The sequence below is a fragment of the Pollachius pollachius genome (assembly GCF_949987615.1).
Source record: "Pollachius pollachius genome assembly, chromosome: 3".
NCBI lineage: Eukaryota > Metazoa > Chordata > Actinopteri > Gadiformes > Gadidae > Pollachius > Pollachius pollachius.
This window is the reverse complement of record NC_136936.1, coordinates 47,032,138-47,059,121: the sequence shown is the minus strand read 5'-3', so window position 1 is coordinate 47,059,121 and position 26,984 is coordinate 47,032,138. Positions and strand designations below refer to the sequence as shown.

At 47.1% G+C, this 26,984-nt stretch overlaps 1 protein-coding gene across 1 annotated transcript; it reads left to right on the top strand.

Annotated features, from left to right (window-relative positions):
• Positions 1 to 347: 347 nt before the first annotated feature.
• On the top strand, positions 348 to 26,984 carry dars1 (aspartyl-tRNA synthetase 1). Its single transcript, XM_079733981.1, has 18 exons — positions 348 to 476; positions 3,017 to 3,113; positions 4,560 to 4,589; positions 5,282 to 5,339; positions 6,321 to 6,413; positions 8,192 to 8,294; positions 13,376 to 13,478; positions 14,630 to 14,710; positions 15,763 to 15,822; positions 19,452 to 19,563; positions 21,083 to 21,217; positions 23,659 to 23,806; positions 24,598 to 24,744; positions 24,923 to 24,965; positions 25,054 to 25,134; positions 25,493 to 25,604; positions 26,166 to 26,237; positions 26,336 to 26,984. Exons 1-18 carry the CDS (start codon positions 454 to 456, stop codon positions 26,425 to 26,427), a joined length of 1,590 nt encoding a protein of 529 aa, XP_079590107.1. The 5' UTR covers positions 348 to 453; the 3' UTR covers positions 26,428 to 26,984.

Sequence of the window (26,984 nt, the reverse complement as noted above, 5' to 3'; positions counted from 1 at the left end):
CATTGTCTCTCTCTCTCCCCCATTGACTCTCTCTCTCCCCCTCAGTGGCTTTTGGTCTCTCTCCTCTTCTCTTCTCTCCTCTCCTGTATTTGTTATATTCAATTATTATTTTATTATTGTTATTATTATTATGATGAATTATTATTTTGCTTTTTGAAAAGGTGTTTAAATCATAGGTACAATCCTATTTTTACGAATCTATTCTGGACTAAACAAATAAAAGAGGGTAAAAGAAGGAGGGGACCAGGTGCATCATTTCAACATTTGGAGGGGGAACCCTATGATATTCCGTTTGTTTCCAGCCGGAGCGCAGGAGGACTCGTGTGCATCAAGCATTTCCTTCCTCCCCCTCCCCATGCTCTGCCTTTTAACAGCTGATGAAGTGATCCTGCAGCAAACTTTCTAAGAAACGTGAACTATTTTGACGTCAACGCAAGGACAAAATCAGTTGACATGACTAAAGAGGATGCCCAAGGGTAAGAATGGCACGGCCGAGTCGTATCAGGTCGCTTAGAAGAAGAACTTTGCCCACAGGATCACGTTTCTTGTAGCTAAATAGCCCATACATGCTAGCCTTCTGTGGTTTAAAGCATTGCTCCCACCGGAGGGGGGATTGCATCATCTGATGGTGGACGTATACGTGTACACATGAGGTCTGGCTTACGTGTAGTGAAATTACTTGGGTCGAAGCAACACACAAGTAGGACAACGGAAAGCAACACAAAACTAATTTGACGCTCCCACTCTTAGGTTGGATAAATAACGAATCGACCCACTCAGTGGTACACAGACCTGGTGCTGACAACAACGTATGGGTCACTATCGATTTAGTCAACATTTACAATGCAGTTGCAATATAAAACAGCACCATGGATGTTTAGACGTTATGGTGTTTAGACGTACGGCCCATTCACAAGACCTGTTCGAACCTGTTACCAGTCCTTGACTGACTACCTTTTTATTAGGGGAACTGTCTCCTTTGAATTCCGGTGTATTTGAAGCTGAAGGGAAATCCTAATGGCTAATTAAAGTTTTACATGTCCTACATTTGGTCAGTCAATGTGCGTTATGGAAAGAAGGAATACGTGGGTCTGGCTGTAGTGTAGTAGGCCTATGTGGAGATAAGGATTCCCATGAATGAAGTGACAGCAAAGAGGTGTGGCCATGGAGTGGTCTGACAGGAGAGGTCTTGCTATGAAGTCTGCTGCACCAGAGGGTAAATACCTACCCATATAGAGCATAAACAAATTATTAGTGAAGCCTGAAAATATTTTAAACTGTAAGCGTGGTAACCATTAAAAAATAATGCATTATATGAAAAACCCAAAGGACAGTTCAGTTTGTTTTAAAGGAAAAACTGTCAAACTTTTTCATAAACCTATGTTTGCCATGTAAGCAGTATTGGAGCTTCATGTTAATTTGTCGTTTACTTGCAGATTAAGAATTTGACACTTAAATTAGCATAGTCAATATACATTTTATAACATAGGGTCCTCAAATGGGAAAATTCATCCAAATGGTGACATTACTAATTAGACACAAATTCCACATTTACTGCTATTCGGTACTTGTCGGTTAACCTTGCAAGGCAGTTGGCTTCGCAAGATAACGATTCCGTGGGAATTGAACTGGCCAGGCTTCAAGGTATACGTTTGTACCAATCAGTGTCCTCTGGGAAACTAAGTGATACAGTGATGGACAGATGGTTCATCCAATCACCTGCCAAGTATTATTTTGAAAGGGCCTGCCCCTATCCCATCAGTTTCCAGGGATGACTTCCCAGAAAGTTTGATGTCTGTCATGTCTGGCCAGGGTTGGATATCCAATATTCAACATGTGAATATATATATATATATATATATATATATATATATATATATATATATATATATATATATATATATATATATAAATAAATAATACAATCCCAAACATTGGTTTGTATTGACCACTTTTTCATCCTGGTATACATACACCAGGATGTAAATATATCCCTGGTATATATTTCCTGTTTTCCAATGATAAACGGAAATCCAGTTAATTATAAACATTTTGTTTTGGCTAGGTTCGCTTTGTGCTTGGTCTTTGGTTAGTGTAATATCCTGTCACAAAGGTCATGTACAATTCCTCATCGAGACACCTGGCGATTGAGAAAAACAGCAGACTGGTTAACCGCTAATGCACAAACCGATTCTACTTCCAGAAGTCATTGAATATTGCAGATCATTAGCTACAATTCCAAAATCCTTTTAGTGTTTGTACACTTGTTTTCCAAATTAATGTTTGGTTCTCTAAATCTATTCAATCTTCACATTTGCACGACCTCTTCAATGCCAGGCCTTCAATAATGTAAAGGAACCAAGTGCAGTCACACAGCTTGGGTCTTGCCTGAAGGCCAACACCATTTTTGTTGTTGTTTTGTCGCAATAGAAAAAGATAAAAAGCAATGTCATGAGAGCCAATAAACACTTTATACATTTCTGTTTTTAATGCTACATTTCCTTTGTTTATGTTTACAAGAGATCTAATACTTTCGACTTGTATGTGTTTGTATACATCGCAATCGGTGGAACAATGTAGACCATCCTTCATGTAAACACAGTTGGATAATCCGTAGTCCTCCAGTAATGATTTAGCGGCTTGAGAATGTGTGAAGCAACCTTCTTCCCTGCCATCACATAGCCCCCTTCCAGCGAACAACTCCTTCTGCGGCTCATTCCTCTCAGTGCAGAGCCTACAGCTGGCTGGTTGTTGTTGTTATTTTCCGAGACTATATTTCGGTTGATTCACAAGAGACTATAGTTTGTAAGGAAGTGGCAAGTGCACCTGAAGAGCCTACAAACGGGCTGTGATGGTGCACAGCCCACAGCTATTAGCTGCTCTAAACGAATATCCTCAAACCCTGCCAATCGGCTGCTTCCTGCGGGGGTGGGGGGGGGGGGTCAGAGAACTGGCAAGGGGAAGTGGACTAACATGTTTTTGTGCGCGTGTGTGTGTGTCCGCCTTCCTGTTCCAGGTCCACGGCAGAGGAGACCCAGTCCAAGAAGGGCCTGAAGAAACAACAGAAGGAAGCTGAGAAAGCGGCGAAGAAGGCCGAGAAGCAGGCCAAGCTGGTGAGCGGGTTGGCCCTTACTCCCACGCCCCATCCCTCCAGATCCCCTCTCCCAGATCCCCATCCCCTCTCCCAGACTCCCACCTCCGCATCCCATCCTTCCTCGCCTGTGATCACACACACACACACACACACACACACACACACACACACACACACACACACACACACACACACACACACACACACACACACACACACACACACACACACACACACACACACACACACACACACATTCCGTGGCGTGCCGTGTTTGTCGGGTACCGCAGGACCCAGCGTGGGGGGGTGGTTCCGAGGGGTGGGCACCCATTGTTTCTGTTTTTGCGGCCTTAGTGCTGTGTTTATGTCCACCCAAACAAAGAGCCGTTTTCTTTAGAGATCAGAGGTGTCCAAAATAAAACGGCACTGCACGCCAACGTTGTCACTGCTGCTTTTCACACACTTTTGCGGCGGACAAAATAAGGGGCCGAGAAACCGGACTTGTTTCTTTTGCCTCCTTTGATCCTTCAAGATGCAAGTGGAGTTGTATTGCTTCTAAAGCAATTACGGATATGAACTCTCAACTGCCATTGTTGTCCCTGGTCAACCTGTTCTACTCATCCAACAGGTGTATTTTGTGCAGCCTACACCTCATTGGTAGAGTGCTGTTATGACCTTATAGCCCCTCTAATGGAGTACAATATTATGGGAACATATTCTACTTTCTAAATGTACCCAATCTTATTATTTAATTTCCAGTAAGACCTGCTTAGATGTTATCCAATCAATCGAGGAGGATTCAATGTCGTACGCCGTTTACACATTTGACTGGTGTAACCACTTGACCCAGTCATATTGAAATATACATCTGCTAGTTCCAAGCGCCGCTATTTCCCAGCGCATTTGGGCAACGGTTTATAAAGCAAAATGACTTGGCTGACTCATTAGCTGTTTATCTGTTTTTCACTTCACGTTGCAGGGGGTTGCCATGGGCTGGCTAGGTACTCCTGTTGCTTTATGAATATTTCATGTGTATCTAAATGAGTCTGGGTATCATCTGTCATGGGGAGGGCATTAGTTCTGTCTGCGGTCGGTGGCGTCTCTCACACTGAGGAAGCGGAGGTCCCTCAACTCCCATGGCGGTTTCATGTTCCAGTCTAGTCGAGTTATCGAGTGAGGCCTAACGAATGTGTTCTTTACCTCACCCAACAGATGTGTGTTTTGAGTTATTTTTTAAACTATTTTCCAAATTTGAGTACAAAGTTAATTTGACGACCATGGACATAAGGGGGATCCTCAACCAACTGTTGGGACCTCTCAGTCCTCGGGGAAAGGTCTTTGAGCCTTGTGCATGTTGGATTGAAAGGCTAATGTTGGACCACCCTGGGTCATTTCCTGGGTGTTTCAAAGCCTGCGTCGTTAAAACCCCAAGGTTTCTTGTCCCCCCCCCCTCTGTGAGTTTCAGGCCGCTGACCAGCAGGGCACAGAGGAAGATGTAAGTAAGCCCCCCAGACGGCCCCCACAGACCCACTCACTCACCCCCTCTCATCCACATTCACACCTCCGCAACGGTTTGTATGCAAAACGCTCTCGCCCCGGTCACCGATCTGTGGCTTTCTCCACCTTCCTACGACTATTTCCTCCCTAAGCCCTTGATGGGGCTCATTATCGGCCCTCATCGCCCGCGTAACAGGAGATGGCAGGCACGAGGTGTAATTGCCGTAGTGGAGGCATTTTTACAACACCTCGTCTTTTCAGTCTTAATGGACCTCGGTCGCAAGCAGACAACTATCCCGCCCCCAGAGGAATAAATCCTATAAGTGCATAATGCTAAAAGAAAAACAATTCCACCCAACCTACATTTCAGTTTTGTTTTCTAGTGTTTTGTGAATGGAGCTGCTTTTCTTTTAAAGAAACGTTGCAGTGTATTCCTAGTGTGCTTTCCTACGTCCGTTAAGCAGCCATAACAGGAGAAACTATGTGCACTGTCCTAAGTCTATATTTTACACGAAAAGGAATAATTATAATAAAAACCCAATAACTGTACCTAGATATTCAGACTAGAATTCTAATAATTACCATGACATATAATTTCCCCACCTTTCCTTCTCCCTTCGCCGCCCTCCCCGATGCACTGAGAAGCATGAACACTGAATGTAATAACCTCTAGCGTTCTTCCTCCTACAGGACTTTGCCAAGGACCAGTACGGTATTGCTGCTATGGTGCAGTCTCAGCAGAAACTGGGTTAGTACTAAGGCCCCCTTCTGCACCAAAAGAAGTGTATGTGTGTATGTGTTTGTGTGTGTGCGCGTGTCTGTGTGTGTGTGAGAGAAAGAAAGAGAGAGAGAAAGAGAGAGAGAGATGCGGGGTCATCTGCAACAGAGAAAAAATTTGCCAAGTGACTAATAGGTTGACTATGGCCCCCAGGGGCCCGACGTGCTCGGGATGCCGCCACGTTGTCTGGTAGCTCTTCTGGTCCCGACACAACCTGCATGCCCAAACCATGGACAGACAGACAGAGGGGGGCAGGGGGTGCTGCTAGGTGTGTGTGTGTGTGTGTGTGTGTGTGTGTATGCAGGGGGGAGAGAGAGAGGGAATGTTTGTGAAGGCTATGTTCTTCTCAGCCCCCCCCCCCCAAACACCCAGACAGTGTGCCGCTGTGTCTGCTAGCATGATAAGGGTGTTGAGCCCACCCTCTGACTGACACAGCTGAGAGAGGGAGAGAGAGAAGGAGAGAGACCCCCCCCCCACCCCTGATCGAGCCACCTCCGCCTCCCAGATCATATTTATTCGCCAGACATGCCATGGCTGCAATCTGAGCAGATTGTGTGTGTGTGTGTGTGTTTGTGTGTACATATATATTTTGTGTGTTTTGAGGGCGAGGACGGATTGTGTGTATGCACGAGAGGGGCTATGTTTATGTGTGTTTGCGTGCATGGACTTGCGCATTAGTTTCGCATTCCGTTGTGTGTGCAAGTGCAACGGTAAGCAGAGGGGGGGGGGGGGGGGGGGGGGGGGGGGGGGGGGGGGGGGGGGGGGGGCATCTTTGGCCCTCAGCAGAGCAGAATGTCCTTTGAAGTTATCTTAAACGCAGTGCCTTTCCACCATCACCTTGCCAAGACACCTATTTATTGTGTGTGTGTGTGTGTGTGTGTGTGTGTGTGTGTGTGTGTGTGTGTGTGTGTGTGTGTGTGTGTGTGTGTGTGTGTGTGTGTGTGGAGACAGACAGGGAGCTGGTCCGTGTCCAGGACTTGACGCCTGAGATGGCAGACAAGGTGATCTGGCTCCGGGCCAGAGTCCACACCAGCCGAGCCAAAGGTGAGGCCGCACCTGCCTCCGCACACCCCCGTCCTCTATGTCCATCCCTGTTTCTTGTGGTTTCCTTTCTCAGCCTGTGTGAACCGCGAGGCTTGAATGACATCGTGGCCCTCACGCACAGATCATCACATGCGATGTGTGTGGCCCACCTCTGAAATAGTCCGATGTCGGGACCAAACGACCACTATCAATGCCACGGTCATCCGGCCACTTCATGAAAGGCGCATCATGGTGACTATCACGGCCGCTTTAGGCCGGGCCGGGTCGGATGCCCGCCGCCTTCGAAAAGGCTGCACTGTCAAGGTCCGCCAAGTCAGGCTGCCCTTGGGCCAGGATGTGAAATGGTCTCTAGAAATAAATTGCTTTATTTCGACGGAATAGCAGTCAGCGTCCAAAAAAGAAACAGGCTCTCCCTGAAAAGGGTGGATTCCAAAATAAACTGCAGGCTGATGTAATAGAAGAGAAGGAGACAGCTGTGTTTGGGATGCGTAACTTTGTGTATCAAGGATGTAATGTATCCTAATGGTCTCGTTTCCGTAAACGATACCGTCCTGTTTTTGTGCAGTCCTATCTTTTGACAGGTATTGGAACATTTGGGGTTGTGTATTCATTAAGTGCAAGGCATTTCGATAATAAGTCCTATTTGCTATAAAAATGACATATTATTCATTAAAATACACTGTTCTCTTAGTTTAGTAGTGGATGCCATCCAACTTTATTCATAACAAACATTGCGGCTTACGAAGTTCATCATTTTAATAACATTAAGTAAACACAAAACTCCACCACAGGGGCTTTGGAATAGCTCCAGACGGCCGCTGGGTCGTCTTTTTTCTTTAATTATTGTTCAACAGGAAAGCCCCCCCCCCCCCCCCCCCCCCACACACACACACACACACACACACACACACACACACACACACACAAGCTAAAACGGCATTCCTCCCCTCTCTTCTGTTTCTCAGAGTTTAACAAAAAAAAGCTCCGGGTGCATTTTGATATCATTGCTCGTTCGTCACCGGCGACAAGCCGACAACAAGGTGTGGGGATCCGATGGCGGTCTCCCCGGCGCCGGGGCCCGGCCCCTGACAGTCCCCTGGCCACGGCTGTCCGTCTGAACACAATGAACACAATGAACCCGTTGAGCTTCACCTCGCAGCCGACACCACGACCGGGGCTGACAATGTGTTAAGGAACAGCACAGCAGATAGGAGGGGGGGGGGGGGGAGGAGCCCCCCCGCCCGGTCACCTCAGTCACCCCGGCCGTCTCTCCGCTCCAGAGCTAAAGCTGGGGCTGTTATTGTTTTATTTATTATTTATTTCTTAAGAGCGGGATAACATTTGGGATTTGTGGGGCCGCATGCGAACCCGCACAAAGGCTCACATGTAAACACGAGCAAACACAACTCTGGTGGTCGGCCCTCAGTCCCTCAAGTGTTTGCCGACTATTCTTTATGCTGTTGACATTGCCTCTGTCTGTGTGTGTGTGTGTGTGTGTGTGTGTGGGGGGGGGGGGCTAGCGCTGTAACAGTGGCTCTCGCTTGTGTTCCTTCCAATTACCGTCTCCTTCAAAGAGGCACGGTCGTTAAGCACAGTACGGCCGCGGCGTACCTGTGGGAACCTGTAGCCGCTCCCACGGACGAGCACAGCTTCTTCAACTGTTCTCGGACCCTCCATCCCCCCCAACCCCCAGCAGCGTTTGTTTTGACGGAGGCCATTAGCCCGTGTTTTGACTGGGAAGACCCGTTGACAGCCAATGTTGTTGTTTGTTTTCGCAGGGAAGCAGTGCTTCTTGGTCCTGCGTCAACAGCAGTTCAACGTGCAGGCCCTGGTCGCCGTGGGAGACCGTGCCAGCAAGCAGATGGTCAAGTTCGCCGCAAAGTGAGTCAGACGGAGACCGCGCTTCCTGTTAGGCGAGAGGCAAGGGGGGGGGGGAATACAATGGTGGGAAAATCCTGCATCCTAATGGTCCTTGTGGCCTGTTTTCACACATACGTGAACGTGTGTGGTGGTGGGAGAGCGGGCAAGGGCAAGGGGAGGAATCGATCACTTTGCACTTGACAACAGAACCCGACTGGTGCGAAGGCGGGACCAGGGAGGGTTCTAATGGAGTACTTCCTGTTAAAATGGCCGACACAGTGCCCCAGTTCGGGAAGAAGGAAAAACTTTCAAAGCCAGCCTATTGTTTACGATGATAAAGGTCGGATGGAAGTCCATTACTGGTGTATTGTATGAATGGAGTACCAAAGAATAATCAACAGACATTCTCAGTCAGGAGAGACGCCCTGGTATTTTACTAAAGCCTTCATTTAAGTCACTAACAAGTCATTGATTTGGGAAGAGTGACGCAATATGGATGCTTATTTTCTTCAGCCGAAAAGGAAATTAATAATTTGAAGTGGCCCCCAGACGTCTGATCCCAGACCTGCTTGTCAGTTGAATAGTTGAGCGTCTCAAGGGGCCCACGTGGAACAGAAAGGACAGTTTGTTTTTTTTAACCAGGTCAATGTCGGTGCGTCCTAGACCGGCCAGGTCACAACCCCGGTTTGAACCAGCTGACTCATATCACCATGACCCGATCCTTCTTCTCTGGGAACCCAGCGTAGCCTTGACGGACGGCATGTTTGCAAACCACTCTTTTTGGTTTTGGTGTCTCAAAAAACAACCTGAATAGCTTCTACACATCCTCTTGTATCATTATTTCCCTAAAATAGTACAGTTGTATTCTGTGTGATGAGGTGTGTTTTTGTCTATCTATCGGTTGTGGAGAGTTGCCTCACGTGTACACCTGTGGTGTCAGGTAGTTCCTCATTTCTCTTAAGCAACCCAAAATGCCGTTGGGATGACATCGCAATCGCTCCACAATAACAGGGGGGTGGGTGGTAGTGAAAGTTGTGAAAACAGCAACCACTACCTCTTTTCCACATGACATAGAAATAGCTCAATCACAAGACGACCCAACGGATGGGTCACAAGTCGGTCTCCACCCAAGGAAATCACATTGCTGGATTTTCCTGTGGCTATTGATTGACCCAGGTCTCCGTCTCTTTGTCCCATGGCCTCCGACTTTTTGTTGGGTTCCAGTGAACAGACATGCCCCGTTGAGTTAAGTAGGACTTGCTTTATGATGATGTTGGCCCAGACTGTCTTGCACATATCTGGCTCAATTCATCATTGCCACACTTGCATGTTATTTGTTCACCCGTTGTATCTGGCGATTGCAAATCCATGAGCTCCACTGACGTGAATTGATTTTGAACCAGAATGGGTGAAAAGCACTGAAGTGCTGCATGTTAAATTAAGTTGGTATCATGCAACATCATGTCATAGAGTGAGTCTCAACGGTGCTATTTCATATACAGAACAGAGATACATGGTGTCAGTTTGCCTTCGCCTTTATGCTCGTTAACAAGGTTGTTTCGGAGAGAAAGGCGGCTTTGCTAAAGACGCACACGTTAGTGAGATGACGGTGTGTCCACATTGTGGTTACCATGAGGATTATTATGATATAGTTAGTTAAATCATCCTGCGCCAGCCCCATCTGGGTTCACTGTGCCAGCGCTCTGTCCTGAGCTAATGAACGCCGGCCCCACTGTCAGCCTCTAAGCTGGAGGTTATTAATGCTGGCACTTATTTATCTAGTTGATCCACTCCCATCCATGGGGGGGCAGAGGGGTTCGGGGGGGAGGGACAGCAGCTGCAGACAGACGGGTGGGGGGGCTCCGGCAGCCGCGTCCCTTCACCAGTCCTCGTTTGTTCCTCTGGTAATGAGACGGAGCGGAGGATTACCGGGGCGCGTCACTTCGGGCCCTCGCGGGGGCCCTCGCTGAAGGGACCCCTCTGTTGCGCGGTGGGAGGAGGGTGAATCCGTGAAGCCTTTTAATTGTGGCCCAACACTGTTGTAATAACCCAATTAGTCCCGCGTCATCCTTGTCTTAAAGCAACAAAGAAAAACAGTGTTTCATAGAAAATGTGTCCTGTGCGTTTTCGTTTCGCACCAATTAAACCAACGGAAAGGATTCCAGGCATTCATACAGTACTTGCGCGAAGTTGTATGCATGTAGCCAACGCCCTTCAACCACTGAAAGTAGCGTAGTAGACTTGGTGGTGGGTGGGTGGGGGGGGGGGTGGGCTGGTGGTGGCATAGGCGGGAGTTGAAAAGCCACCAGTCTGTGTGCACATATTTAATGCCACAGGCCAAAGTTGCCATGGCAATGGTATATCCGGTCCATGAGGAGGAGGGGTGGGTCTGTGTGTGTGTGTGTGTCAGACTTTTAGGGTAACTTGTTGCCTGGCTGTGTACTTGGTGTCTCATATAGTCAACCTCACAAAACAACGTGCACCTGGTGAGACGATATAGAAAAATACATCAAAGTCTCAGAGAGGCCCCCGTCTATGATTGACTGTGTGCAGTACTCCAGATCAAAAGCCCTGTCAAAGCGCCTTTGAGGTTTAATACAATCATACATCTTGGGGCTGGGCGAAAAATCAACATTATCGTTTAACGTCTTTGACTGGTATTGTATCAGCATGAAAGGAAGATTTGACTTATTGTGCTACCCAGTGTGATCGTCTGAATGAATTACCATTAGAAGATATGCCCTTAAAATGATCAAATATGAGTAAACATCAGAGAGAAAGGTAAACTATTTTCAGCCTGATGGCATACGTTCCATTTTTGTATACTTCAATGTAATAACCCTCAGACTGTTTAAAATATGAAAATTGCGCATTTATAAGTTGTTATAAGTTGTTGAGGCAACACATTTTTCAGTATTGCCAAGCCCTAACACAATTACAATCATGCTCTACGATTAAGACGCTGTGATATCGATCCGTTTATATTAGATATACAGTGGCATCCGTAGGGACTACGCTATGCCTCCACTCAGGGCCGCTCGTTCATGGAAAAAATCGTAATCACGATTATTTTGGTCAATGTTGAAATCACGATTAGTAAAACAATTATTTCTGATTTTGAAAACATGATGTATTTATTCAGCATGTCTTTCCCAAAAGACGCTTTGTAACTGAGAACTTGGAAATTTCGCCTTAAAAAAATACACAAAATGGTCAAATAGAAAATCTTCAAATCTCAAATAATGTACAAATATGTATCCCGCTGTTCTGCACTTCCTGTAAAACATTTAACCTCTTAAACCCGAGCGCCCCCGGGGGCGGGGGCAGCTGCGCCAACGTGTGCTGTAAACAGCACCACCATGCTCCAACATGTCCATGGTGCATACCCACGTAACGGGAAGGAGCTCAGCTAAAAGCCCATGATAACAATTTTTACCTCAACAAAACAGAATTCTAACACCAAGCAACTAAATGAGCCCGTAGCAAAACACGCAAAACGTGCATGCGCACATTCTGGCCGCCGCCGATTTCGCTACTTCATGCCACCCACACAAACTATGTCATATGAAAGCTGAGGCTCCACCGATTCCAATGATATCACTTCCATCACTCTACGACGAAAACTGAAATAGCAGCCAAAGAAGAGCAAAATAAATAAACAAATAAAAAACGTTATACAGTGTTATACTTTTGATTGGCGAATGGTGTTTTTTTACATGGATTTGGGTCCCTCGATTTGACTGTCCCTCGACTCTATTGGCTCTCTCGGTTCGGTAGAGGGGTCAATCATCCAAATTGACCAATGCATACCCAAGATATCTTCCCGGGTTTGACTGGAAGGTCAGCATAATTTGCGCCAGAAGCACCGAGAACATTCTCAGAGCAGACACTCCTGCTAGATAGAGACATACGATCCTACAACACGCTTCTTACAACGTTTGCATTCCTAGTTACCTAGTAGTTAGCTAGTTATTTTGTATTTTCTTGCCTTTTTTTTCCATTTGTTATTCTTTTCAAATAAATAATGGCAGGCAGGAGAAAGACCTATACGTTTGCGGAGGCATTTGCTATCATTACTAGCGACAGTGGGGATACTGTAGTCCCTCTCGAGTCCTCTTCTGACGACAGTGACTTGCTGTTGCCAGAACTGGACACGGATTAATTGTACTTCAGGAAGTGCCAGGTCCCTTTGTGCTTCACCTCCAAAAAGAACTGCTTCCAGCAGTGGCATGACAGCCCTTAGTGTATATAGTTAGTTTTAGTTAGTTATATTTGTCCAAAGTTGCTGCCAGCATGTTTATATATATATATATCTTTATCCCTATAGTGATTATAGTCTTTAGCTGTGTTTTTACCTTTGTTTTTACAGTTTGGTTTTAAATATGTTGTTCTCAAATATATCTGCTCCAGTTGGAGTCAAACTTCATTTCGATTGTATGGTTTTCTTTGACTGGGAAAATGTATAGAGGTCTGGGTGAATTTTCATAACAAGTCAAAACTGTTGAATTTGGATGGAATGAATACCTATAGTGATATGTCAGTGAAATAAAATTAGTTTTACAGTCTGGTACCTTAGAAAGGTCAAATGGCACTGATGGTGCCCAAAAGTGCCCAAATGGCACCATTTAGTCCGCCTGGATCTACCTGTACTAAAACCTCTCTAAAATCACTTTATTCACTTTATTAGCATTTATCCTGGAACAGGGTACTCATCAGATGTTGTTATATGTTTCCCTAAAGGTTCTGGGCTACTATCCCATAGTTTCAAGTTGGTATTCACTCTAAATAATGTGTTTTCTCTAGGCGAAAATTGAAAATTGACATTTCTTACTGTGTTCTAGCTGAATTTACTCTGACACAGTAACATCCATATTGATTCTGACACTTCTGCAGCCACCTCACAGGTGATACCTTCTTTTTGAAACCAACTTTATTCATATAGCCCTTGTAGTTGTGGAGGCATACTCTATTCATTTTGGGCATGTCATTTCGGGCAGGAGGCCTGTGAAATAGGCCTAGGGGTTAATTTTTTTAATAAAAAAAAAGTTATTTGTTTTGTGATCGTTTGTGCTAACACTACCCCCCCCACCCACCCACCCCAGCATCAACAAGGAGAGCATCGTGGACGTGGAGGCCACTCTGAGGAAGGTGGAGCAGAAGATCGAGAGCTGCACCCAGCAGGAGGTGGAGCTGCACGTGGAGAAGGTACATCCCCCGCGACACCACCTCCCACCTGAGCCCACAGTACAGCGTGCTCTCACACCTCTCTGCTCATGCACCTGCAATCTGCGTTCGCACCGTTTGATGTGCAACAGTTCCCAGAAAAAAACCTATTTAAATCAAGTGAGAAGAGAGGATGCATCAACCCGGTTGACTGCCTATGTACTGATTTGTTTTGTTTTTGTATTTTTCCACTGCAATGATTAATCGATTTAAGTCGATCGACAGACACAGATCTTTATTTTGATGCTACATTCATCGGGATACAGTCGACTCATCAAGGACAAATGTAAAATGTTTGTTGCTTTATGCTTCCTCAACTTGGTTTGTGGATTATTATGCAACATTTTCTTAAATTTAAGATGCTTGTCAGAAAAAGCAAGATAAAGCAACATGTAACACCTCACTTTGGACTCGCTATGAAATTGACATTTCCTAAGACAACATAACTAATAAAGAAATTCATCGCTAGAGTAATCGACTAGGAAACTAATCAATCCTTCCAGTATTGATTATTTATGTATTATTAAATATCCACAAGGGTACCACTGCTGTCCCAGAAGGGACCAACGGTGTTCGTTTCTCTGTTGGTCGGGGCTGGGATCTAAACCCATGCAGACAGGGCATCCTGCAGCCTTCATATGAAAAAAAAAAACATGCATACTGACAGGCTGGTACTTTCCAGATCCCCCACTAAGAAGTTTAAACTGAAAATGCACTTGAACACACCCACACACACACACACACATTGGTTCACACTTCTCAGCTTTGCCAAAGCCTGGACACTGTGGTACTTTCCTACCAGAGTGTTCTGTTTCGTGTTCCCACAAAGAGAAAACCCAATTTAAAAACACCTAACACATTTGGGTGTTTTTCTCCAGATATCTCTATGTAAGCTTAAATCAAATCTTAAACAGTGAATCCATTGATCATAATTGACCTTCCCTCCCTCCCTTTCACCAGATCTAAGAAGTTATAATCTCTCTCTCTCTCTCTCTCTCTCTCGATTCTATGGTTCATCATTGAGCCTTCCTCCCTCCCTTCCATCGCTTCGAAGAAGTTCTAATACTTCTTAGATAAAACCATACCTACCTACCTATTGATCCTATGGCTCATCATTGACTCCTTCCCATCAGATCTTCGTCATCAGCCAGGCGGAGGCGAGGCTGCCGCTGCAGTTGGAGGACGCGTCCCGCCCCGAGGGCGAGGGAGACGAGGTGAGCCTAGGTGGACCGTAATGGACAAAAAGGCCTTCGCTGAACAGCAGCCGCTGTATGGGTGGTGGGCCAGGGGACTGGCTTTAAAGACGGTGATTCAGGAACACCTGTGTGTGTGTGTGTGTGTGTGTGTGTGTGTGTGTGTGTTCCAGTGGAAGGTGTAGATGATTGTGAGTCAGCTGGCCGTACGATAGGGCTGTGGCTGTATTCGGACAACACCGTCATCAACGTTGCTTTTGTTTCCTTACTTGATTTGGGTACTTCCACGTGGCAGGGATATCCCAAGAGCCCGACCAACGGGGTTGAATTGGAAGTAAGCGTGTTGTTTCAGAGCGCAGGTGTTCTCCTGGCCAGCGCATCACGACCGGTGTCATGTACGGCACCACACCGGTCCCTGCAGGGTGTCGTCACAGCGGCTCTGCTCCTGGCTGCGTCCTCTGTGAGCCGGCTGTCTGGTGCGGCCCCCTGTCGGTCTGTAAGCCCACCCGTACCCCCCCCACTCCCTCCTGGTTCCGCGCTGTCCTCTGGTCCATCTGTCGGCTGGCTCCCTGCCCTCCCTGTGCGTGACCGTGACCCGTTAGCAGAGCCGGATGTATGGTCTTGAGGGTTTCCTGCCCCCCCCCGGCACTAGGAGGCCGTACTACTTCCTTCTCTGATGAAACATTAAGAGTTTGCCGGGTGTGACGGATTTATCTATCGGGCTGCTAATGGCCGACGTTTACGGCAGAGAGAGAGAGACACACACTGTGTGTGTGTGTGTGTGTGTTTAATTATACAGCGTTCATAATGTGTTGAAGCATTAATAATGGGGTGGATTATATGGTCATAATACCATGCGTTGTATTTAAAATATAGTAAAATATAGTTTTGTGCGTGATTTGAGTTTTTATTGTTTTATGATGAATCCTCTGCCTTTCCTTCCAGCATCATCAGCATGACAATGTTTTGGTTGTAACATGTCTTGTGATGTGTCTGATTGCTTCAACAACAACGCGTCATTGACACTTTACATGACCCTTTTACCCACGCGTTTCCCTTCTCTCCCCTCCCAGGATGGAAGAGCCACGGTGAACCAGGACACCCGTCTGGACAACAGGGTCATCGACCTCAGGGTGAGCCTCCCTACCCCTCGCTCAGACCCTGCGTGTAACACAACGGCTCCATGGGCCCTCTCCACCCAGCCACCGTCTCGGTTCAAGATGGCCGCTCGCGTGGCTGCGTGGTTTGGTGGCTTGCGTTTAGACCCAAGATGGCCGCTGGCGTGGCTACGTGGGTTGGTGGCTTGCGTTTAGAGCCAAGACGGCTGCCGGCGTGCCGCGCGGTAGGGCGTGTCCTCACCTGAGGCGTTGGCCCTGTGTCTTCTTCCAGGTCTAATTGATGCACACTTTGCTCTTCATCGACGCCGACCGCTCTGCCCACCTCAATCACGAAGCACAGTGCCACAGCGTGATGTACATCCGCCCATAAAACACTAATAATAGTACATTATCTGCCAACGAGGATCATTCAGTGTTATCGGATCATCTCTGGAGAGCCGCCCACTTATCATGTGTTCTCCACGATTTCACTTCCCCAAGGACATGTTGAAATGGACCTTATTTTGTGACATTGTTTCTTGTGGTTAGGTTTTTCTTTTTAAAACCTGGCACGCACACATTTTGGGCTTGACTAGGTTAACGGTTCCTTTTTTTTGTGTTTTATAGAGCCATAGGGCACGGATCGTGAAGTAAATTGCGTCTTTGGGAGGGGGCGGGGGCAGAGGGGTGGGCCATGACATTGAGATCCTCTCCGTTTGCGATGATCCTTGGGTTACAAACCCGTCACGACAGCAGGGTTAGACAGAGGTGCAGCGCGCCGTGTGAACTACAGCTACCCTTTGTTCAGCCCCCACACGCACACACACGCACACACACACACACACCTACACAACTACACGCATAACAACACTTTAAACTACACAAACACCTGCACATACATAGACACACACCTACACAACTACACACATAACTACACTTTAAACTACACAAAAACATACACACCTACACAGAATCACATACAGAGACACAAACCCAAATAGAGAGAGAGAGAGACACACACACACACACACCTACACAACTACACACATAACAACACTTTAAACTACACAAACACCTACACATACATAGACACACACCTACAAAACTACACACATAACTACACTTTAAACTACACAAAAACATGCACACCTACACAGAATCACATACAGAGACACCAACCCAAATAGAGAGAGAGAGAGAGAGACACACACACACACCTTCTTCTTCTTCTTCTTCTTCTTCTTCTTCTTCGTAGGCCATATTACTAACACACACAGACACAACTACACATATACAGAGACAAACATGTACACACACCTACACACACACACAACTACACACGCAGCGAGCCGGGCCCTGCTGCCTGGAGCCCCCCGTCCCCCGGTGGGCGTCCTGGCGTCGGGGCCACAGCTGCCTGGGTCCCCTTGGCCTGTCATCACCTCTGCACTTCAGAGCCCGGCGCGGCCATAAAGACGCTCCTCACTCAAACACACAACACAACACACACAGTCCTTTCCTTGTGTCACGTTCGGGCTTTAATTTGAGGTCTTCTACTAATGAGCGGCTTTAGACGCCCCCCCCCGTCCACCTTGAACCCCCTGCCAACCCTGTGAAAGAAGCGATAGGTACGACACGGGTTTCTAATGTATTGTCAGTGGGACTTATTTCGGCTGGTCCCATTTTGTACTGTAAGGTTTCTACTTTCAGAGGGTTTGACTGCTGGGCGTGTTGCCAAAAAAAAAAAACACCCTGTATAACGGGTGTCTGAATGCGTCATGTCAGGCCAGCCGCATGACACAAGCGGGGGGGGGGGGGGGGGGGGGGGGGGGGGGGGGCAGCCGTTAGTGAGATGACGCATATTGAAATATCTGTCTCGATTTATCAAGGACTCTCTTTTCGCACCCGGAATTTGAATGTGTGTTCCAAACACATGTTCCAACACCATGGCAACGCCACCGTGCGTGACAGCAGCTCGACCGAGTCGGTGTATACAGGAAATGTAGTTGTGAAACTTACACTTGAAAAAAAGGAAATTAAATACTATGTTCTGGCCAGATTGTATGCGACTCTATTAATAATAATCTCTCTGCGGTGTCTGCCTTGCCCTGAATGGCCGTGGACTCGTAACCGTCCCAACTGCCATGATGCTATCTTCACACGATAGCCACACACGCATTTGGCTCGGGTCCCGTTCTGACTGGATGTGGTGACAAATTCTCACCAGTAGAGTGTGGAGTCTGTCTGGGAAATGGTTCCAGTTCCCTGTGGCTGACCGCTTCAGGCAGATGTGAATAGGACTAAAGAAACCAAAAGTGACAGCCTTCTCCTCTGGTGGGAAAGTTGAACTGCTCACTACTTCGCAGGATGAATGTTCAAATACCGAAGGGGTTTTGTTTTGTTTCCCCGTTGATTGGGGCGGTGGAGGGTATTAAATCACTATTACCTTTCAATTTCTGACAGCCGCCTAGACAATGGCCATTCAGGACTTGGAGAAACCCTCCATTGATGGGAGGAACAGGTTCTATGAAAGGCCTTTCAATTAAAGGGCCCCTATTTTACTACCAGGTGTGATATTGCTCTGCCATCACAGAGCGTTTCAAGATCTGCCCTATCTGGTGGTGAAGTTGAGGCCCAGTCAGGGGTTAGATCAGGATTTTTAGCGTTTTTTGGCCTTTAAGTGATCGTGAGATCATTAAATGGGTCTGGATCTCCACGCTCTCTGCTTCTCACAAGGGCAGTATGTGTTATGTTGTCGGTTCTGTGATCCCCAAACGTAACCGCCAGTGGTTAACATGAGCACGCCGATATGCATTCCCAGGTTCGAGATCAATAGCTCCACTACTCAGCTTAATACACCTTCCAGTCAATTGTGAACATGAATCTATATGCGTGTTTCTATCTGTAATAACTTGTGTTAAAAAGGTAAATTGTTTTACTTTTTTTTTTTTTTTTTACAAGTAGTGAATTCTTTAAACATTTTTTTCAGAACAATTTAGTTCTACTGCTTGGCTGCCAGGCTGATTTTGAAGCCTCTTCAGAGAGCTGGCAGGAGAGCAAGTTTTTTATTCCCTGTGGTAGGCGGGTAACAAACATTTGAAAAATCATGGATGACTGTCCTTTCTCAGACGCATGCAGTGAATGCTTGGGCCACGCGACAATCCGATCCGCCTGTGCATCTCATGAAGCTGAATAATACCAGTAGTTGAATTGAGTGGGCAGGTTTTTTTTCGTTTTATTTATTTTCTTTGAAATGTTGCATTTCAGATGAGTCAATCGGTAAAGGGAGTGTGCACACAACTGTCCCCTGGCCCAACAGTTCAGGAAGGGGGGGGGGATTTCATCTTCTCTTTCTCCTTCTTCTTTTATTACTCCGAGCTAATTCCGGCGTTGTATTTGTTGAGGGAAAAACGTGTCTGGATGTATGCTCCTCTAATTTAGCGTTCCAATTCCCCGAGGCCCCCTGCCCTATTTCAACAGGCGCATATTCTCCGGAGAGCCAATGTCAGTTCCAGAGGCGTGCATGAACAGAAACTGCCGGGATGTTACATTTTTATGATTCTTGGGCGTCATAAATCAAATGAATCCTAATGTGTTATGATTGTGTGTCAGCATACATGACTCTTGTCTCTCTGCGTGCGTGTGTGTGTGTGTGTGTTTTGTCACAGACCACAACCAGCCAGGCCATCTTCCGTCTGCAGGCGGGGGTCTGCATGCTCTTCCGGGAAACGCTCACCAAGAAGGAATTTGTGGAGATTCAGACCCCTAAAATCATCTCAGGTGAAGAGCACACTCCTCCTTTGCCACAAGCTTATCTCCCCTCTCCTCCCTCCCCCCCTCCTTTGAACGTTGCCCCCCTTGAACCGTATGACTTGAACGTTTGCTTTGAAATCCCTTATCTGCCCCAGGCACGACTCGTAGTGTGTGTAGTACGTTAGGCTTCGATAACCAACCGGGCACCAGCTCCCTCCAAACCACCGACACCACCCGAGGTGGTGTCGGTGGTTTGGAGCGAGATGGTGCTCCCTCCAAACCACCGACACCACCCGAGGTGGTGTCGGTGGTTTGGAGCGAGATGGTCCCTTCCTGACTGATTCAGATAGAAAGCGCCAGAAGTGTGGGAACCAGCTCTTTACTCACGATACAGCGACCCAAATGAAGCCGGTTATTCGGCGTGAAGACTCAGAAGGCATGATGGTACGCGGTCGTACGTGATGAGGGTGTTTGGCCGACAAACGGAAAGCACTGCAATGTTTGTGGAAATGGGGCGTAGACCCAGCCCTTGGTATCCATAAAGCACAGTAAGGCAAGCTGCAGATTGGGGCGGATGATCAGAGTTTAAATGTCGGAATAGAAATCAACCTGAGTGCTAATTTCTTACGTTTTATTTGTATGTGGGGAAGTGTGTTCTTTGTCTTTTTTTTATAAAAAAAAAGGGAATTGTTGACGTTTGTACAAACCTTTCTCTAGTCTCCATCAAGGTGTTATGTGAATAGGCTATTTTGACAGTTTCTTTTGATAGTTTCATATTTTGACAGTTGAAACGAGGCCTTGGTCTTTATCTGTTGGTGTTTACTCCACAGTCTGACCTTTTACATGAGCTCTCCCCCCATCCACTATTACACTAGTAAGGCCACCTTAATGCTCTTCTCCCTTCTAAGTCTGTTGCCTTTGTGTTTTCTTCTCGTAACTTTAGGTCTTTGTACACTTGTTTCTCACCACAACCTCCCACGTGTCTCTCCGTTGTTTTTCCCTCTGTGGCAACGCTTTAGTCTCACTTCTCATTTTCTCCCCTGAGCGTCCTAACGGTCACAATATTCAAAAGTCGCGCTTTTACTTTTTGGCGGCAGGTTTTTTTAAAAAAAATCTGTAAAACCACATCGTTTTCTGTGGGGGTTAGGGCACGATATGAAAACCACACCTCGCATGGAGCTATCAGACACCACACCCTGACCTCAACACACACACACACACACACACACACACACACACACACACACACACACACACACACACACACACACACACACACACACACACACACACACACACACACACACACACACACACACACACACACACACACACTGCAGCATTAGTGACGGTGGCCCCAAATTGACCCATGAATCGGCCAATCAAACCATCAGTATAGCAGCAACACATTCTGATTAAAAGAGCAGGCAGTTATCGCCATTTTGCTTGTTTGGTGGTAAGGGTTAAAAAAACCGTTTGAGATAAAAAAAAGCCGCTGTAGATTAAAAGTCCTGTACGTGTGTACGTGTATCGCCCGTTCCCCCAGCGGCCAGCGAGGGCGGTGCCAACGTGTTCACGGTGTCCTACTTCAAGACCAGTGCCTACCTGGCTCAGTCCCCCCAGCTCTACAAGCAGATGTGCATCTGCGCTGACTTCGACAAGGTGTTCTGCGTGGGCCCAGGTAGGAAAGACCTCCCACCTCACCGCCTCCTCCACCCTGGACCATCCCCACCCTGGTCCTCGCCATCCACAACGCCACCCACGACCACAACCTCACCCCCCCCCCCCCTTTACCCATGTCACTCCCTCACTCTTTACCCATGTCACTCCCTCTCTCTTTTCCCATATCATTCCCTCTCTCTTTTCCCATGTCACTCCCTCTCTCTTTTCCCATGTCACTCCCTCTCTCTTTACCCATGTCATTCCCTCTCTCTTTTCCCATGTCATTCCCTCTCTCTTTTCCCATGTCACTCCCTCTCTCTTTACCCATGTCACTCCCTCTCTCTTTTCCCATGTCACTCCCTCTCTCTTTACCCATGTCATTCCCTCACTCTTTACCCATGTCACTCCCTCTCTCTTTTCCCATATCATTCCCTCTCTCTTTTCCCATGTCACTCCCTCTCTCTTTTCCCATGTCACTCCCTCTCTCTTTACCCATGTCATTCCCTCTCTCTTTTCCCATGTCATTCCCTCTCTCTTTTCCCATGTCACTCCCTCTCTCTTTACCCATGTCACTCCCTCTCTCTTTTCCCATGTCACTCCCTCTCTCTTTTCCCATGTCACTCCCTCTCTCTTTACCCATGTCATTCCCTCTCTCTTTTCCCATGTCACTCCCTCTCTCTTTTCCCATCTCATTCCCTCTCTTTACTCATGTCATTCCCTCTCTCTTTTCCCATGTCACTCCCTCTCTCTTTACCCATGTCATTCCCTCTCTCTTTTCCCATGTCACTCCCTCTCTCTTTTCCCATGTCACTCCCTCTCTCTTTTCCATGTCACTCCCTCACTCTTTACCCATGTCATTCCCTCTCTCTTTTCCCATGTCATTCCCTCTCTTTACCCATGTCATTCCCTCTCTTTACCCATGTCATTCCCTCTCTTTACCCATGTCATTCCCTCTCTTTACCCATGTCATTCCCTCTCTTTACCCATGTCATTCCCTCTCTCTTTATCCATGTCATTCCCTCTCTCTTTACCCACTTCATTCCCTCTCTCTTTATCCATGTCATTCCCTCTCTCTTTACCCACTTCATTCCCTCTCTCTTTACCCACTTCATTCCCTCTCTTTACCCATGTCATTCTCTCTTTACCCATGTCATTCCCTCTTTACCCATGTCATTCCCTCTCTTTTTACCCATGTCATTCCCTCTCTCTTTACCCACTTCATTCCCTCTCTATTTACCCATGTCATTCCCTCTTTACCCATGTCATTCCCTCTCTTTTTACCCATGTCATTCCCTCTCTTTTCCAATGTCACTCCCTCTCTCTTTACCCATCTCACTCCCTCTCTCTTTACCCATTTCAAACATGTAGTGCCGCAGTTCCGCAGTTTGTGTTACACTGAGTACAGCTCTGCCCGTTTGCCGGCGTCTTGGTGGTTTGGCCAGCGCTATCAAAGAGGTTTGACCCAGTGGGACGCGTGCGCCAGCTGGAAGTTTTTCTAAAAGTGTTTGGAGTTCTGAAAGTGTCAGTGCCTAGAATAACATCAAACACAATTTTATTCAGAAATAAATGATGCGATAGGCACTTGGGAACCTCCGCGCAAATGCTGTTCGGAGGTGTGTTAAGTGTGTGTGTGACTATGTGAGAATGTGTTAAGTGTGTTTGTTTGTGTGAGAGCCTGTGTATGTGTCAAGCCTGTGTGTGTGTGTGTGTGTGTGTGTGTGTTTGTGAGAGACTGTATGCATGTGCGGAGGCTTCTTCCCTGATAGTATTTTCAAAAAGCAGACTACACACAGTCCCACAGTAGGGAAGGCCCAGCACTACAGTACCCATGAACCTCTGCGCACACAGACCTTTAACAGCAGATGCAAGGCAACTCCGTCTAAACAATCTCTTCAACCCATCCACACGCACAACATGGAGACGGCAGACGCAGTGACTACATTCAGGACCATGGCACACTGTCTTGTACGATTTCAATGCAACTTGTATTGGTGTCGTGGAATGGCAGTTCAAAATCATTAAAAGGTTTACTCAATGGATGGTGTTGGCTTGAAGAGAGTTCCTGTAGCCTGAATCTCCCCACTTTGAAAATATGGCAGTGAATGATCTTCTTTCTTTCTTTATTCAGAACTTTCAGTATTTTCTTCAAGTGCTCGGCTATCGAGCTGTGCCGTCCCCAATTTCCCTTCAAGAGCATAGGAATGTAATACTATCATCAAGATTATTCCAAATCATTCACAGTATCCCTGGTGGTATCTTTGCAGATACCAGATCTTCACAAACACCCATGTGAATGTGTGTATGAATGGTTTTAAGTCTTTTTCGATAAAAGCGTCTGCTAAGGGCCCTAAATGTAATGTAAATGTTGTACATTGAAATGTGTGAGAGGGTCTGCTTACCTGTGTGCCCCCCCCCCCCCCCCCCCCCCCCCCCCCCCCCCCCCATGGCTCGCTCCAACAGTCTTCAGGGCGGAGGACTCCAACACCCACCGTCATCTGACGGAGTTTGTGGGGCTGGATATCGAGATGGCCTTCAACTACCACTACCACGAGGTCATCGACTCTATCACCGACACCATGGTTCAGATCTTCAAGGGCCTACGAGACCGGTAGGGAAGCACGCGCCCTTCGATTTAGTTTGGACTCCTACCGATTATTTTTATAAAGGGTTTTCTTCCGGCCGAGATCTGAAGTCAAAACACATTTCTCATTCAGAGAGTGAGTGTGACCATGCTGTTTTTTTTGTGCCCCCGCGTCAAATTAAAGATATATATTCCAAGAGGCGGTGCTAATCCCTGATCTCAATGGGAAGCCACATGGAGAGCACACTTGAATAAGGGCCGCGTATCAAATGCAAAGGGAGGGCTCCGTTATGTGTTATCCTCTAAGGGGAGATCTGAACTTCTGACAGCACCCACTTGTAGCATGCTGCCGTCTCAACGCCGGGGATATATTTATCATGCCTGGGGGGGCACTCCTTTATCTCTCAGACAATCCCAACTATTAAGAAGCGGCCCCGTGTTGTCTGGTTTAAGTAGAGTGACGTCTTCTTTGCTGTGTTGTCTACAACAGCGAACATAAAATATAGACGTGGCCGTGTTGCCCCCTGGTGGTCGGACAACATTTTACTGCGCCGTGGTAATTAAGAACTAAGCAGTCTTTGGATGCTATTATGCAACTTTTAATGCAGTCTCCCTCATTGACTCTCCAGCTTGGATCAATAGGGATTTCTTATCAAGGCATGCACGTTCCCATCATATTTATCCTTCATCCCATCATCCCATGAGGAAATAAATAGAGTGGCTGGACTTCAACCCCCTCCGGCCAGTGGGGTTGAAGTCCAGGAGAATTCAAGCAGAGCGGAGAGTGATGCTGGGGGTGTTGTTGTTGTGTTGGTCAGATTCCAGACGGAGATCCAGACGGTCAGCAAGCAGTACCCCAGCGAGCCCTTCAAGTTCCTGGAGCCTACCCTGCGGCTGGAGTACACGGAGGGCGTGGCCATGCTGCGGCAGGCCGGCGTGGAGATGGGCGACGAGGACGACCTCAGGTCAGGGCACAGCACTTTGGCCAATGATGTGTTGTGGTCGGTTTAGGTTGTGTTTTTAGTTCGGGTCCCGTGGGTGGATTCTGGGGCTTGGTTATTCTTCCTTCTTTTTTTTGGGGGGGAGAAATGAATCTTGTAATTATCATCAGGAGATGAATCTTGTGTCTTTGTTTTTACCCAGCACCCCCAATGAGAAGCTACTGGGCCGCTTGGTGAAGGAGAAGGTACAGATCTGAACCCTTCACGTTGGGCTTTCTCTCTCTCTCCTTTCTCACAGTCAAAACTGATAAAACTTTTTTTATTTCTCTACAGTACGACACTGACTTCTATGTGCTGGACAAGTACCCGCTGTCTGTGAGACCGTTCTACACTATGCCTGATCCTAGCAACCCGGTGAGTCATCCCTATTCTCTCTCTCTCTCTCTCTCTCTCTCTCTCTCTGTCTCTGTCTCTGTCTCTGTCTCTGTCTCTGTCTCTCTCTCTCTCTCTGTCTCTCACACCATCTGCCTGTGTTTCAGTCTCTCTCTCACACACACACGCTCCTACATACGCTCACACACACAACAACACGCTTATGCACACATAAGCACACACGAGACATACACACACACTCTCATCCACTCAATTCTTGTTGCTGTGCCTCTCGGTTTCATGGAGGACCAGTTATTATTGTGTAACAGTTGAATCATACGCAGATAAAATGCAATATCTTGATTTATGGGTTGATGTTGCTTTTATTGTCCCCCTCCAGAAATACTCCAACTCCTACGACATGTTCATGCGGGGGGAGGAGATCCTGTCTGGAGCGCAGAGGGTCCACGATCCCCAGCTGCTGACGGAGCGCGCCGTCCATCACGAGATCGGTACGGCCTTCTCACAACCCCACACGCAGTGTGATCACACTGATCCAACGGGGGCCATGCTTCTGATCCGAGGAGGGTTCAAACCGCTCGCCCGCTTGAAACTCTGCACTGCCGTCAGTTGCCAGTGATGGACTGCATTGAACTTGACAGATCAGCTCCACAGCAGGGGGCCCCAAGTTCTCCCGTCTGACTCCCCGTCGAGAGTTGCTCCAACGTGCATCTCCTCGTGTAACTTAGGATCCAGAGCTAGTCGAGCAGTGTGTTACATTCTTTGTTTGAAAAGAACAAACTTTGATTATCGCTGTCAAAGTTGTAACCAATTTGCTTTTGCAATACAACGCTAGATTCCAAGTTTCTCTTCTTTCTTTTCTTTACTTTGATTTCACTATTACGAAGCTGTACTGTTTTGTGTTAAATGGGATAACGCCACGAAACCCCTCATTGCTTTTATTGCCTGATTGGGTTCAGTGTAAAAGTGTGTGAAATCTATTTCTTAATTGCACTCCTCCATCATAACGTCCAAATCCTTTCCCCTTGTTCTTTTGCTGTGCGTGTCTCCAGATCTGGAGAAGATCAAGGCATACATCGACTCCTTCCGCTTCGGAGCTCCTCCCCATGGCGGCGGTGGAATCGGTAAGCAGAGCTCCCCCTTTCACCTTGCCGTTTTGATTCTCTGATCTTTTGCGTTTCCAGTCGTTGAGGAACTGATGTCGTCTCTCCCCGTCTCTCAGGCCTGGAGAGAGTGTGCATGTTGTACCTGGGCCTCCACAACATCCGCCAGACCTCCATGTTCCCCCGGGACCCCAAGCGCCTGACCCCTTGAGGGGGCCACGGCCCTCAACAATCCCCCCCCCACCCCAGGCCCCGCTGGACCACCTTACATGGACAGGGAGCCTACCATCCAGAGAGGGGGGAAACTAGATGGAGCCGCTAGGGAACTAGGGCCACTCACACTCAGAAGTGCCGCTATGACTTTATCATCAGAATCAATAACCTAGGGACACCGAAATGAAGAGCGTCTGTTTTGATTTACACAGCCAGGTTCTTATTTGACACCCCAATTAACACATTCACACAAAGGGAATTTAAATCCACGTTTCCTTTTGGGGGGATTTAACTTTGAGTGCAGTCACATGAATCAATCACGTCTTTATTTGAGTAATTAATAATTTCATTGATTCATAATAATAGGGTTGTTTGTCTGAGGAACTTTGTTTTTAAAAGTGGGAGTCTTAATGATTACATCACATCACAGTGCGCCTCAGCAGTCACCAACACCTTTACAGCTGTACGGACTTATGATTGTGGTCCAGACATGTGTTTTTCTGATGATTACTGCTAATGTTTTATAAACTACTTATAAAATGTGATCCATGAATG

Excerpts from the sequence above, each read along its gene's own strand:
- dars1 (XM_079733981.1), top strand. The coding sequence starts at position 454 with ATGACTAAAGAGGATGCCCAAGG. Across the intron at positions 15,823-19,451 it reads ACAGGGTCATCGACCTCAGG|ACCACAACCAGCCAGGCCAT; the intron begins GTGAGCCTCCCT and ends GTTTTGTCACAG. Across the intron at positions 25,135-25,492 it reads TGCCTGATCCTAGCAACCCG|AAATACTCCAACTCCTACGA; the intron begins GTGAGTCATCCC and ends GTCCCCCTCCAG.